Source organism: Cryptomeria japonica, chromosome 8, assembly GCF_030272615.1.
Source record: "Cryptomeria japonica chromosome 8, Sugi_1.0, whole genome shotgun sequence".
NCBI lineage: Eukaryota > Viridiplantae > Streptophyta > Pinopsida > Cupressales > Cupressaceae > Cryptomeria > Cryptomeria japonica.
Window position 1 is genome coordinate 66,354,694 of NC_081412.1, and position 15,184 is coordinate 66,369,877.

A 15,184-nucleotide genomic window follows, 5' to 3' on the forward strand; every position below is an offset into this window, starting at 1 on the left:
AGTACAAAGAATTCATCATGGAGTCTCTCAACATGATGTTGTCATGGAGTTTCTCAACATGAAATCCACCATGGATACTCCCAGAGGGTGGAAAGAACCACATCTTTGTCTCAGAGATGGACAAGGGCTTTCACCTCAAATTCCTCCCTCAAAGAAAAATGTATTATAGTAGATAACACAAATCACTAATGTTGAGCCTCCCTCTCAACAAGGGCTTCATTCTCCACAACTCCAAGCTTGTCTTGAAAAAACACGAACTTCACTCTGGAGAGAGGCTTGGTGAGAATGTCAGTCATTTAACCATCAATGCAAATATATCTCAACTGAATAGATTTACTCGGTACCATGTCTCTGATGTAATGGTATTTGATCTCAACATGTTTTGTTCTGTCATGAAACATTGGATTGACAGATAACTTCACACAGATTTGATTATCACAATGACTAGTAGTAGGCTCCAATGATTATCCAAATAAACCTACAAGGAGCTTCCGAAGCCACATTACTTCTTGAGCTGCTACACATGCTGCAATATATTATGCTTCTGCAGTGCTTAGGGCCATTGAAGACTGATTTCTGCTATACCAAGAAATCGTGGCATCCCCCAAGCTAAAGCAACACCCGAGGTACTCTTCCTATCATTTACACTCCCAGCCCAATCAGAATTAAAGTAGCCTTGTAACTTCAAATCTACCCCGGAAGTATATCTCAAGCCATATTCTACTGTACCACATAAGTATCTCAAGATATGCTTTGCTGCAAGAAAATGAATTTTCCTTGGTTCACACATGAACTGACTGAGGGCACTCATTGCATAGAAAATCTCTCATCTAGTATTGACTAGAGACATCAAGGATCCAATCAACTGTCTATACATGGTGGGATCTACCAGATCTGAACTAGCTGCAAACTTACTTAATTTCTTCAAATTTGTTTCCATTGGTGTAGACATAGATTTGCAATCCATCATCCCAAATCTCTTCAAGATATCTATTATGTATTTCCCTTGACTTAGAATAATCTCATTGGGTCTCTACCACACCTCCAATCCTAGAAAGTAATGCATAAGACCTAAATCTTTCATCTCAAACTCAAAAGCTAGCTCCTTGCATTTGACAATGAGATATTCTTCTCTAGTAAGAAATAAGTCATCAACATAAAGAACCAATATTAGAGTCTCACCATCAAATTACCTTGAAGTAGAGATTTGAATCTGCATCATTCTTGGAGAATCCCAAGCTCATCAAGTATCGATCAATCCTCTCATACCAAGAACGAGGTGCTTGTTTAAGGCCATAAAATGCCTTTTTCAATCTACATACATGAGATTCCTTTCCATGAATCACAAACCCACCTGGTTGTTCAATGTACACTTCTTCAGTTACACCATTAAGGAATGTGGTCTTTACATTCATTTGGTGTAGCTTTCATCCTTTAGTTGATGCAATAGCAATAATAGTCTTGATGGATGTATAGCGAGCAACGGGAGAAAAGGTCTCCTCATAATCTATTCCCTTTTTCTGAGTGAGTCATCTAGCAACAAATATTGCTTTGTACTTTTCAATGCTCTCATCAGCTGCATGCTTGATCTTGAAAAGCCACTTGGAATATACAATTGATTTCTCTTCTAGTCTAGGTACAACATCCCAAACATCATTCTTGAGAATAGACTGATACTCCTCTGTCATAGCATCTTTCCACACTTGCTGAGTTGATGCCTCCTCAACACTAGAAGGCTTAGACTCAATGATGTGACTCATTAATGCCACATAGCTTGGAAAATTGTGTGGTCTTTTGCTTTCTTCGAATGTGCCTCTAGGGCTGCATACTTCTTTGCATCTTGCATAGTCTGTCTAGCCCATAGAAGTCTCTTTCGACCTATAGCAATATATCTCAGACCATCAGTACGTTCCAAAGGCTCAACTGGATCAATAGCCTCTTTTGGTTCAGTATAATCTCTCTGAACCTCAGGAGAATGATCAATGTCCATGTCCTGAGGAGTCTCTTGTTCTTCATTATCTATCTCCATGTACGAACCTTTAGATCTTTTTAATGCAACGTCTTCTTCAAAAGAGACATCCCTTCTTATCTCTATTTGTTTTTGTCCTAGAATGTAAATCCTGTAGGCTTTTGAAGATTCACTATAACCCACAAATACCCCTTTCTTGCTAGATGGTTCTAACTTAGATCTCCTATCTTTAGGCATGTGAATATAAAAATGACTAACCTCAGGTTTCACACTTGTATATGCTTCTTCAGGAGTCATAATTTTCAATATTCGATGAGGGCTCCAATTCTGAACATACATTGTAGTTCTGGATGCTTCTACCCAAAGGAAGGTTTGTAAACCTTGATCATGGATCATGGCTTTAGCTGCCTCAACTATGGATCTATTCTTCCTTTCTGCAACTCTTTTTTGTCGAGGGTTGTAAGGAACACAAAACTCCCTCTTAATCCCTACCTTGATACAAAATTTATGGAAGCCTCCAGAGGTGTATTCTCCTTTGTTATCAAATCTCAGAATCTTAATCCTTTTCTTGGACAAATTTTCTACTTAAGCCTTAAATTCTTTGAGTTTCTCAAGTACTTCTTTAGATTCCTTAGACTTCAAAAAATAAATCCAAGTCTTTCTATAGTAGTCATTAATGAATAATATAATACCAAAAACCACTCAAGGATGTCACAGACATTAGTCCACACAAATCAGAATGAACAAAATCTAGAATATATTTTGATCTACTTTCACTACTATGAAAAAGACCCTTAGTATTCTTACCCATTGCACATCCTCTACAAGTACCATCATGCTCCTGATTGAGTTTCAGAAGTCCAGTAACCATCTTCTACATGGATGGAAGAGCTTTGAATTGAAGGTGAGCAAGTCTCATATGCCATAGCTCACTCTAACTGGAAGAATCATGCAACAATGCTTGAATTGGGGTAGTAGAAAGTCTATATAGACTCTCTTGGTGAACACCAATCACCTTAGTTATTTTGATGCTAGAGTTCTTCAGCCAAGCAAGAACATTCCCTTATGAGAATGCAACTTGATATCATTTGTCCTCCAAAGCTGAATTTAATACAAGGTTCCTCTTGATACCTGGTACGAAGAAGACATCACTCAAATGAAGAGGGATGTCAAAATCTAGATGAAGAGAGGTGGCTTCAACACCTTTTACTAAATAGCAAGCATCATCTCCAATAATTACTTTCAAGTTGGTTTCTCTTTCTACCGAGTTAGAAAGATGACCTCGATATCCTGTAATGTGATGTGAAGCACCACTATCAATCAACCAAGTGTTACTATCAGTTGGGTGTAACACTTGGGACATTTCTTGAAAGAGCTGAAATGAATAGAAATCCTTCTGAGTTGTCTCTAGATTCCCTTTGAGGTGACACTTTATCTACATCAGTCATAGAAGCATTTTGTTTTGGTCTTGTTGGACAATCTCACGCATAGTGACCATACTTGTCACATCTAAAGAATTGAATGTGAGAGAGATCCTTCTTCTTCTTCTTTGGTTCAAGAGTAGAATCTGATTTTCTGTCTCTATTCCTCTTGAAATTTCATTTTCTTCTAGAAGTTTTAGCAAAAAGTACATGAGTGTCTTCATTATGAGAGCTTCATCCAATCCCTCTTACAACCAATCTGGATTCCTCTTGAATACAATCATCTCTAAGGCGATCAAACTTTGGTAGCTTAGATATTCCATTGATACCTTGGATAAAAGGTTCCCAAGATTGAGGAAGATTGTTGAGTGCCAACATGACTAAGTCTCTGTCTTCAACTATATCTCCAATGGCATATAGTTGATCCTCCAATTCAGTAATATTCATGAAGAAGGAGATGACTAGATCTCCTTTAGCCATCTTGATGTGGTGAAGTTGTTGCCTTAAAGCAAGGGCTCTACTAGTGTTATTGATCTCATACAATCCCTCCAAGGTCTTGAACATGCCTCTAGCCATCTTCATTTTGGAGATAATAGGCACAAGGTGATCCTTCACAAAATCAATCAAGATCTTCTTGGCCTTTGTGCCATTCTTCCTCCATTGAGTTTGTTAGAAATTTGGAGGAATTGATTATGTTTTGCATTGATGTCAACACTAGTTTTTTTGTTGTCCATTAGGTCCTGATAGAGTGGTTGGATTATGATGTTGACCTGGAGATCTTCTTTGGTATGTTCTGGCTTGTGGAATTAGTTTGGATTAGTTATTCATGTTTTCCTAATGTGTATCATATTTAGTTGGTTTAAGATTTGATGATATGGAAGCTATCATTTGTTCTAGTAAGCCTTTTGGTTACCGATAAGGGTTTTACCAGTAGAGCTTTGTTGAATATCTTTTGATGAATCTGATAAGTGGTGTTGGTGCGGCTTCTAGAAGGTTATCAGGATGTTGATGGTTATCATGTTCGTGTTCCAGTTGATTAGTGGTGTTTCATTTGGCTTATAACGACCTATTTTAGGTCTTGTTCTATTCTGTTAGGCTATGGACTGGTTTATGTAACGTGTTGGTTGATGCTCCCAATGCATTACCGGTTGGATTTATTGATTGGTTTATGTTGTTTAGGTCTTAGGCTGACTTGGTTTATCATTGGTTTGCAGGATTATGTAACGGATTTATTATATTATCTTTTAGGTAGCCGACCTAATTGTTTATGTCCAGGGCTGGTATATATATGATGTAAAATATCTTTGTAGATCATGCTTATAGATGGTTATGAGATTATATGTGTGCGAATAAAGTTGTAATCATATGTATAATTTTTGGTCGATCATAGGTGATCGAATTGGGTTTGTGTTAGAGGTTTAAGACCTCTAGTATTGAGCTTAACCAGAATTGTACTCAGGCATAGGAGATGTTATTCTTGTAGTTCACTCATTTTTCCAGATTGTAGTCTAGATTTCTTTTGTAGTCAGTGAGGCTCCTTTTGTGATGAGCAATGTGCTCTAGGTTGTTGGCCTTCCTGCATGTGCAGGCCCCTCTTATTGTAATCACATACTTACTGCAGTATTATTATTTGACTATGGGTAGGCTTCTCACTATGGTTTTTCCCTTTATCGGGTTTTCCACATACAAATCCTGGTGTTCTATGTTGTGGATGGATGGTAATTGTTCTACGATTTGTGTTTGTACTTAATTGATATATTTGTTATTCTGGTATTTGGTTTATGCATTCTGGTAAAAGGTTTTGTGTGCTTAAAGTTGCATAATCTGTTGACAACTGATTCACCCCCCCCCTCTCCATTGTCCACTGGTTATCCTAACAATTGGTGTTAGATCCTGGTCCTCTCTGTAGAAGCTTAACTGCTTGAGGAAGATCCTATGACATCTAATAGTTCATCTGTAGCTATATTCTAGAGAGAAACCCCTAAGCTTGATTCAACAAATTATAGAGTATGAAAGATTCAAATGGAGACTCATTTGAGATATATTGGGAAAGAGATTTGGGAGATCACTGAGAAAGGTTATATCCCTTATAATACAACATCTAGCAATCCTTCTCCGACAGACGGATAAGAACATTGAAAATGACTGTAGAGCTAGAGAAGCCCTCTTGAGTGCACTTTCTGATCAACAAGTAATGGGATTAGCTGACAAATCATCTACAAAGCCTATATGGGATAAGTTGGAGAGTGTGAATGAAGGTGAACCTACTATTAAAATTTCTAAACTTGATGGTTACCGGGTGAGGTATGAGAACCTGAAAAATGGAGGAAGATGAAAGAATTACTGCTTTAATGGAAAGAGAATGAAATTGTTATGGAAATTCAATGTCGTGGTGGATCTCTAAGCGAAGATGAGATTGTTTCTAAAGTACTAAGAGCTTTACCACTAGCTTACAAGATGAAGGCTACTACAATTAATGAGCTGAGAACAATGTCTAACACCTCTATCAACAGGGATACTTTGGTTGGAAATTTATCTACTTTTGAGCTTGAAGAATTTGGTCCTCAAGGAGCTGCAAAGACTAAATCTTCTTTTCATGCATCTAAATCATCAACCGACAAGAGTGATTGGATAGATTTATATGCGAAGGAACTGGAGGAAATGAAGAGAGAAGATGAAGAGTTTGAGAAACTTGAAGCCCTATTTGCTAGAAGAGTACCTAAAAGTCCGACGGAAAGTAAGTATGAAGGAAAATCACCTTTTAAATGGTTGGCATGTAATAAGATAGGTCATTTTACATCTAGATATCGTGAGAGGAATTCAAGATTTGAGGAGAAAGCTAAAAGATATTTTAGGCCTAACATGATTATCAGAACAAGCATAAGTAGAGGAGGAACAAAGAAAAATCATGTTACTATGTAGATGAGGAAGGTGTGACTGATTTTGATGATGAACCGACACAAGATTCAACTAGTGGATCTGGAAATGGAAAGGAATGGATATTTTTGGCTTTCAAGGAAGATTCTCCAGATCCTATCATTTAAAATGAGGGAAAGGCCCTTGCTACTAAAGTTGAAGACAAGGATGAATGGGTGATAGACAGTGGATGTTCACATCATATGACTAGAGCTAAAAGGAAGTTTCTATCTTTGCAAGAATTTGATGGTGGTCTGGTTAGATTTGGAGATGACAAAGCATGCATGATAAGAGGAAGAGGAACTATATCATTGGATGGTAAGCATAACACTGATAATGTTTATTATGTTGAAGGTTTAAGACATAATATTTTGAGTGTAGGATAGTTGGTGGATAAGGGATTTCAATTACAGTTCAAAAATGGAAAATGTAAAATCATCAACAGATCTGGATTGAAGATTGTAACCGATATTGAGACTAAAGGTAACATATTTCATTTGAACTCCGGTGAGAAGACATGTTTGATTGCACAAATTGATGAGAGTTGGCTATGGCATAAGAAGTTGTGTCATGTGAATTTTGATTGTATTGTAAAGATCAGTTCAACTAAGGTTGTTAGAGATATACCTAAGATTGTGAATCCCTATAATCCGGTATGTAAGGAATGTCAAATGGGAAAGCATGTCAGAACTTCTTTTAAGAGTGTACAAGACAAATCTAATGATTTTTTTGATCTTATTTATACTGATTTATGTGATCCTACTAGAATAAAAAGTTTTTAGAGTGATAGATATTTCATGCTAATCATTGATGACTATTCTAGAATGATGTGGGTTACTTTTATAAGGGAGAAATATGAAGTCTTTGAAAATTTCAAGATCTTTAAAGCTACTTTGAGATAGAGACAGGGTTGAAGATTAAATGCTTAAGGTTTGATCAAGGTGGTGAATTCACATCCAGTGAATTTAACTATTATTGTGAGAAGCATGGAATAAGGAGACAATTGTCTGTGTTGGCATTATGTGAACCGGTATGTGGACATAATGACATTGTATGTTGTCATTGATGTCAATATGTTGAAGAGGTATGAACTGACATATGTGTGAACCAGTATAACACTGTGAATCAGCATTTGTGCCAAAGTGAAGTGGTGTGCTTGTTCAAGATGAACCGGCATATGGTTATGGGAACCAGCACATGGAAGCATTGTATGACTACCGGTTGGTAGTCTCAACTTCAGGGTTTCCAATTAAAGTGCTCCAAGCCTGTATGGCTCAACCAGTGATCTTTGTGTGATGAGTTAGCAGTATAACGGAGAACAGATCATGTTTCCATGTAAGCCCTGTGCACGTGAAGGATCTTGCATGAAGAAGACTATCCCTATCCACCTTGGGAATGTGCGAAGTTTGTTAAATGGTGATAACGCGTGATGGGTTATCAGTCGCCATGAAATCGGTGGATAATGGACGATGGAAAATGTCTTGAGATTGATTCAAGATTGTTGCATTTATTGCAGTATGATCCAATGGTCGGGATTGAACCGTTTAAATTTCTTAAACTAACAGGTTTAGGGTTTAGGGTTTTTGCTACCGACCTGTCTATTTCCTATAAGGTCAATGTTGTGTTTCTTTCAAAAGTTGTTGGCAAAATTTGTATGTGTGTATCCAAGGGAAGAGATATGTGATTCTTGCCAGACCAAAGGAGATAGGAGATACCTGCAAAGTGAATGTGCAGAAGGTGAAGAGGAGCCAAAACAGATCTACATTAGCATTGAGTGCTGCTACCAGATCATTGTAATTCCTGTTGATCTTTAACCACTTCAACGGTTGTGAAATCCCTTAACAGGGTAGTGTTAACCGACTTGATACAAATCCCTTAACAGGGTAACTCGAAGTTATTAAGTTATGGGAAGCTATAGAGCTCTGGAGATCCTTTAGCTATTGAGTTCTTGAAATCCTCTAACAAGGTAACCCTAACCGGGTTTAACCCTTAACCAGGTATTGTAGCCATCCCTTAACTGGGTGATCCCTAACAGGATCGGTTCCTAGCAGAACCTATTGTAATGTCTTTAACCGGACAAGGCTCCTAATAGAGTGGACTTCTAAAGAGTTCAAAAAGCAGCTTGTGGGTATTCATCCCCACTGTGGTTTTTCCCAGTTGGGTTTCCACGTGAAAATATGTGTGTCATGTGTGATGCTTTGTTACTGCCGATTAAGCATATGATGGTTCTATGTTTTATGCCTGTCTATAAAACATATTGAACTAACTAATGTGAAGATCTGATGATAGTTTACCTGTTCATACATGAGGGTGTAATGGTACTATAGTATTGAGCTAAGAGGAAAGCTAAGTGAGTAACTGGTTTATGATTGTTTTAGTTGTTCTGGGTCTTACCGGTTGCACTCTGTTTCAACCAGTGTCACTGTTTGACATAAATTTGGAGTATTTGTTGTCAAACCGGTTTTGGACTGTATTTCTGTCTATACTGATTCACCCCCCCTCTCAGTACCGGTTTGGTTCTATTCATTCATCATTGAGTTATCAGTCTGCACCCCAAACACCTCAACATAATGGTGTTGTGGAAAGAAAGAACTTAACTATCTTGGATGCAACTAGAACTATGATGATGGAAGCTAATTTGCCTCATATCTACTGGAGAGAAGTTGTGAGCACAATGGTATATACATACAACACATTTCATATCAAAAGAGATACCGGTAAGACACCTTATGAGTTATGGTTTGGTCATACTCCTACAATTAAGTATTTATGAATCTTTGGTAGTAAATACTATATTAAAAGAGATGATTCCATTGGAAAGTTTGATCCTAGATGTGATGAAGGGATATTTCTTGGTTATTCTAATGAAAGCAATTCATATAGATGTTATAAAAAAGATTGCAAAGAATTGTGGAGAGTGATAATATTAAGGTGGATGAGTTGTACAAAGGTCAAATCAAAACTTATGAGAGAGAACCGAAAGTGGAGATGATCATAACTAAACCGGTAGCACCTATACGGGAATAGAATGTTGAACTAGTTACCCCAGTAGTATCAAAAAATTCAACAGTAACTGAAGATCAGAGTAGAGAAACAAAAACTCAGAAGACTCCTAGGTATGTAAGGTTAAATCATTCAGAAGATCAGATCATTGGAGATAAGAACAAAGGAGTAATGTCAAGAAAAAGGTTGGCAGTTGATGAGGTATGTTAATTTATCAAGTTGAACTAGCATCAGTTATTGAAGCTTGTAAAGATGAATGTTGGATGAGAGCTATGGAAGAGGAATTAGATCAGATAAAAAAGAACAACACATGGACTTTAGTTCCCCGGCCTAAAAATAAGAATGTTATTGGAACTAAATGGGTCTTTAGGAATAAATTGAATGAAGATGGACAAGTTGTGAGGATTAAGGCTAGATTGGTATGTAAAGGATATTCTCAGAAGGAAGGAATTGATTATGATGAGACTTTTGTTCTGGTAGCTAGGATTGAAGTTGTGAGACTATTTATTTCTTATGCTGCCCATAAGAAATACAAGGTTTATCAAATGGATGTCAAGTGGACATTTTTTAATGGAGATCTTGAAGAGGAAGTTTCTATTGGGCAACCTGATGGATTTTCACTTTTAGACGACAAAAACATGGTTTGCAGGTTAAGGAAAGCTTTATATAGATTGAAACAAGCCCCTAGAGATTGGTATGCTAGGTTGGAAAAATATATTTTGAAGCTTGGTTTCACTAAAGGTAATGTTGCCAGTAACTTATATTATAAGATCATTGATGATGACATATTGATTGTTGAAGTCTTTGTTGATGATATCATTTTTGGAGGTGAGGATAAGTTATGTATGGAATTCTTTGATAATATGAATAATGAATTTGAGATGTCTATGATTGGAGAGATGGAATTTTTCTTAGGTTTGTAGATTACTCAGACTGATAAAGGTATTTTCATCTATCAAACTAAGTATGCTAGAGAGTTGTTGAAGAAATTTGGTATGGAAAATTCTAAAGCGATTGGTACTCCTATGATTACAAGTGAGATATTGACAAAGAAAGATGCATCCACTCTAGTAAATCCTACAAGGTATAATCTATGATTAAAGGTTTGTTATATCCGACTTAGACTAGACGAGATATAATGAATGCAGTTTGTATTGTATCAAGATATCAGAGTGATCCTAGAGAGAATCATGAGAGTGCAGTGAAAAGGATTTTCAGGTATTTACAAGGAACAACTGAGTATGGTTTGTGGTATCCTAAAAATTGTTAGAATATTTAATCTTTGCTTGGCTTAGGTTTATTTGTATTTAGTTTAGGATATTCCTTTGGAATTCCTACATGTAATTTGTCCTCTAGTACATGTGTGAGCACAAGTCATTTCTTTTATTTTTCTTTATTAAGGAATATTATATTTCCTCCATAAGAGGATGTGGACACATGGCACACACATTTTATGAATGGTGGCATTCATATATTTGGGAGTTACTTTGTAACTCCTCTCCTCATCTCTATTTAAGAGATGTCTCCTCTCTCATTTCTTCTTAATGACATTATTGTAAAGAGCCTCTCTCTCTCTCTCTCTCTCTCTCTCTCTCTCTCTCTCTCTCTCTCTCTCACACACACACACACACACACACACATTTTAAGCATTGCCTCATTCATAATATCACAAGGGGTTTTTCTTTGTTTTTCCCCTTTCAAAAGTTCTTGTGCCTCCTTCTTCACATTTGGGTGATTGCTCCAAGGTTTCTGCATTTTTCTTAGTAACATTTACTTCATCAATAAACTTACTTGGATTTTGTTTTTCTTTCCTTGCTCTTGTATTTCCTTTCATGGTATTAGAGCAGGTTCTAATCCTTGTTTCAAGTTGAGATTGATGAAGGTTACCATTCTGTGGAGTTAACCTTCTTGGAGGCATTCTTGAGAGGAGAATAAGTTATTTCTCTAATACTTTTTATTGTGCAGGTTTTTTATTTCAGATTTAAAAAAAAAAAATTCAAACTTGTTAGCCTGCAGGTTTAATCTTCTTAGATTCTAGTTTTTTTTTTTTAAAAAAAAGCTTTAAAGGGGTTGCCGCCAAAGTTTCTTCTTTTTGGTTTTTTTTTATTGTGACTAGTTTGGAAGGTTTACTTCCAAACTCAGCTTCCTTAATATGTTTGGTCGGCTTGCCACCAAAATTGATTTATTATTAAATTGCATTCTCTATTTGTTTGCAGGTTCTAACAATTCATTTACTTGCAAGTTTTTTGATAAAAATAATTTTTTATATTGTTTCTGCATTGAATCTCTGTGTATTTACAAAAAATATCAAAGTCTAACATTTTCTACAAGTTCTACCCTGTATAAGGCATAAATCTCTCTGTTTGCAGTTCTACATTGTATTTCACTCATCTCACATTCATTTGTATTTAATCTAAAATATAGTTTTTGTTATTACAAAATATAACTCTATTTCTGCAAATAATTGTGTAAATCTTTCACATCTGCAAGCTTCAACGTCTCTGCAGTTTTGTTAAACAAGGATTTGCAACGCCTCTATTTTTTCTTCATCTGCTATTAAAGTATGTTGTCATTTCGCTTGTTGTGCTAACATCTTTGTAACTATTTCTACACATATTTTTTTCAACTTTTGTTATCGTAACATCTCTGTAACTATTTTGCACATATTATTTTCCAACTTTTGTTGTCGTTATGTCTCTGTACTCTTTCCTGAACTATCTAACGTCTCTGCATTCTGCTCTAGAAACGTTTTGTCTCCCTACAAATAATTTTATTTATGCGTTTCTCTTTGCCTTTGTTATTATTCCTTTCATCATTTATTTCTTACGTTTTATTCTTCATGCAAATTTAATAAAAGTTCTAAGTTTTCTCACGTATAAAGTAAAAGGTTTCTTTTTAAAAAGTCTAAATATATATATATATATATATAAGAGATTAGAAGGCTTCTGTTAAAAAGTTTAAAATTTTATAAAGTTTTTATATATAAAAAGTTTCAAATTTTTTATTTTTTTTTTAGAAATGTTTTTATATATATATGAATTTTTTAATAAAGCTTTTTTAATTGTTTTCTTTATTAATAAAGATTTGAAGTTTAAATATAAAATTTATTTATTTAAAATTTAATTTTTTAAAAATAATTTAAATTTGTGAGTAAAATTTTGAAATTTTCATATATATATAATTAAAATTTGATTATTTTTTGAAGGAGGTTAATTTTTCGTTTTTTAATCAAAGGGAATTTTTTTTACTAACCCTTATTTTGCTATCATGTCTACTTTAATTCCAAAAATCAAATTAAATAGTTCTAATTATCATTCATGGAAAACACATATTTCTTTTATTTTTCGTTTCAAGCATCTTTTGGATGTTGCTACTGATAAAAGTTTAGAGCCCGCTACAACTTCTCAAGTCGACCAAGACAGGTGGAAGGCTCAAAATGAGGAAGCACTTGGTTTAATTGGTATTTCAATGGTTCCTGATTTGTATGTTCTGATTCAAAATTGTACAAAAGTGTATGAAGCTTGAGAAATTTTTAAAACAACTTATGATAGCTCAAATGAATCCCAAAAAATTCGGCTTCAAGATCAACTCGAAGATCTCAGGTATACGGATTTTAAAACCATGGATGAATTCTTATTAAAGTTTGATTCAATTAATATATAGTCAATTAACTGGTTTAGGAGTTACATTAGCCGATTTACGTTTAATTCATCTTATTCTTAAACAATGTCTTCCTCATCAATTTCAGCAGTTTATTACGAATATTCATGCTCAACTTGTTATTCCTAGTTTAGCTACTTAATTAGCTTATGATATTTTTCGCAATTTATTACGTCAAGAGGAAGCTAAATTAATTCAATTTGGTACTCTTAAAAGTAGTGAACATGCTTTTATGTCTAAAAATCAAAATCATAATAATAATCACAAATCTTCTAATTATCAATCTCATTCTAAATCCTATCATAACAATTCTCATAATAATAATCATAATAATACATACAATAATCAAAGGAATAATTCTCAAACAAGACCCCATTGCACATATTGTGGGAAAGATGGACATATTACTAATAATCGTTTTAAGAAGCAAAATGGTAAAAATCCTATGAACCAAAATAATCAAAAACATAAACCTCATTATAAGAAAGGTAATCATAATGGTAATTCATCTCGTCATGCATTTACATGTGCTTATAATGTTTCTCAACCACTTGAGTGGATTATTGATTCTAGTGCATCTCAACATGTTACTTCTCATAAAGAATATTTTGAATCTTTGCATCCTGATACTTCCAATATTCTTGTTCAACTAGCTAATAATCATAGTTGCAAAGTTGAAGCTATTGGTGATGTGAATGTCCCTAATGAAAAATTACATGATGTTCTTTATGTTCTTGAATTAATATCAAATTTGCTTTCAGTTCCTAAACTTTGTCAAGATTATAAGATTAACTTTTATAGGGGCATGTGTTATATCATTGATCCAAAAACTAGTCATGTTATTGCTATTGCTAAAATGGATAGTGATAACTTATTCAAGTTCTATGAATTTTCTCCTACAAAGTATTCCTTGCTTACTACTGTTGATTTTACTATATGGCATGAAAGACTTGGCCATCTCAATTCTGATTATATTTCATTGATGCAAAAAGCAAATATGGTTGATGGATTGACTACTATTGTTCCTTCTCAAATTGTTTGCAATGGTTGCATGAGTGGTAAGATGCATAGGGAACCCTTTCCTCATGGTCAATCTTGGAGGGCATATACTAAATTGCATCTAGTTCATAGTGATCTCTTGGGTCCCATGGAAAATCCCTCCATCCAAGGTTCAAGGTATTTTCTTACCTTTGTTGATGAATTTTCAAGGAGAACATGGATATATTTCCTTCATAGTAAGGATCAAGTGCTTGATGTGTTTACTGAATTCCATATGTTTGTAGAAAGGCAATCTGGTTCTAAAATTAAGATTCTTCTTACTGACAATGGAAGAGAATATGTCAATAATTCATTAATGCTTATTTGAAATCTTTTGGAATTAAACATGAGCTTACCATTCCTTATACACCACAACAAAATGGTGTGGCAGAATGAAAGCATAGGACCATTGTTGAAATGGCTAGATGTATATTGCATGCAAAAAATATGGATTACAAGTTTTAGGCTGAAGCTATGGCTTGTGCAACTTATTTAATTAATAGAACACCTACCAAAGCCTTAAAGGATAAAACTCCTGAAGAAGCTTGGTCTGGTAGAAAGCCCAATTTGCAAAATTTAACAATTTTTGGTTTCATAGATTATGTTCACAAACCTAAGGAGAAAAGAAAAAAAATAGATGCTAAATCTTCTCCTTTTATTTTTGTGGGTTATGATGAAAATACTAAAGGTTATAGCATTTACAATCCTATTACTAAGAAGGTAAAAGTTGCAAGAGATGTTTGTATTGCAGAAAAAGGCATTCATGATTGTTCTAAAGTGGAGGATGATGAACTTGCTCAAAGCAAAGTTGTGCTTGTGGAGGACCAACCTCTTTCTCTTAACCCTACTCCTAATGCATCTCTTTCTATTCCTTCCAGTGATAGTGATGATGATAATAATAACTCTACTCCCCATGACTCTTCTTCTAGTGATGAATCCATCACTTCTAAAAGAAGACCTAAATGGTTTAAATCTTTAATTCAAGATAGTGATGAATATTTAGCTAGAATGGATACAATTCAAGCTAGAAGAGTTAATTATTGTAATTATGCTTTAATGACTACTATTATGAATTCTAATGATCTTAAAACATTTGATCAAGCTAAAAATCAACCACATTGGCAAAAAGCAATGAAGGAAGAATATGATAATTTAATTTCTAACCAAACTTGGGGTT

General features: G+C 34.8%; 1 protein-coding gene across 1 annotated transcript; it reads right to left on the bottom strand.

Annotated features, from left to right (window-relative positions):
• Positions 1-1,759: 1,759 nt before the first annotated feature.
• Positions 1,760-2,308, bottom strand: LOC131046356 (uncharacterized). The gene has a single exon (XM_057980084.1). It carries the CDS (start codon positions 2,306-2,308, stop codon positions 1,760-1,762), a length of 549 nt encoding a protein of 182 aa, XP_057836067.1.
• Positions 2,309-15,184: the final 12,876 nt, after the last annotated feature.

What these genes read in the sequence shown, in the direction of transcription:
- LOC131046356 (XM_057980084.1), bottom strand. Translation starts at nt 2,308, where the DNA reads ATGTATGTTCAGAATTGGAGCCCTCATCGAATATTGAAAATTATGACT.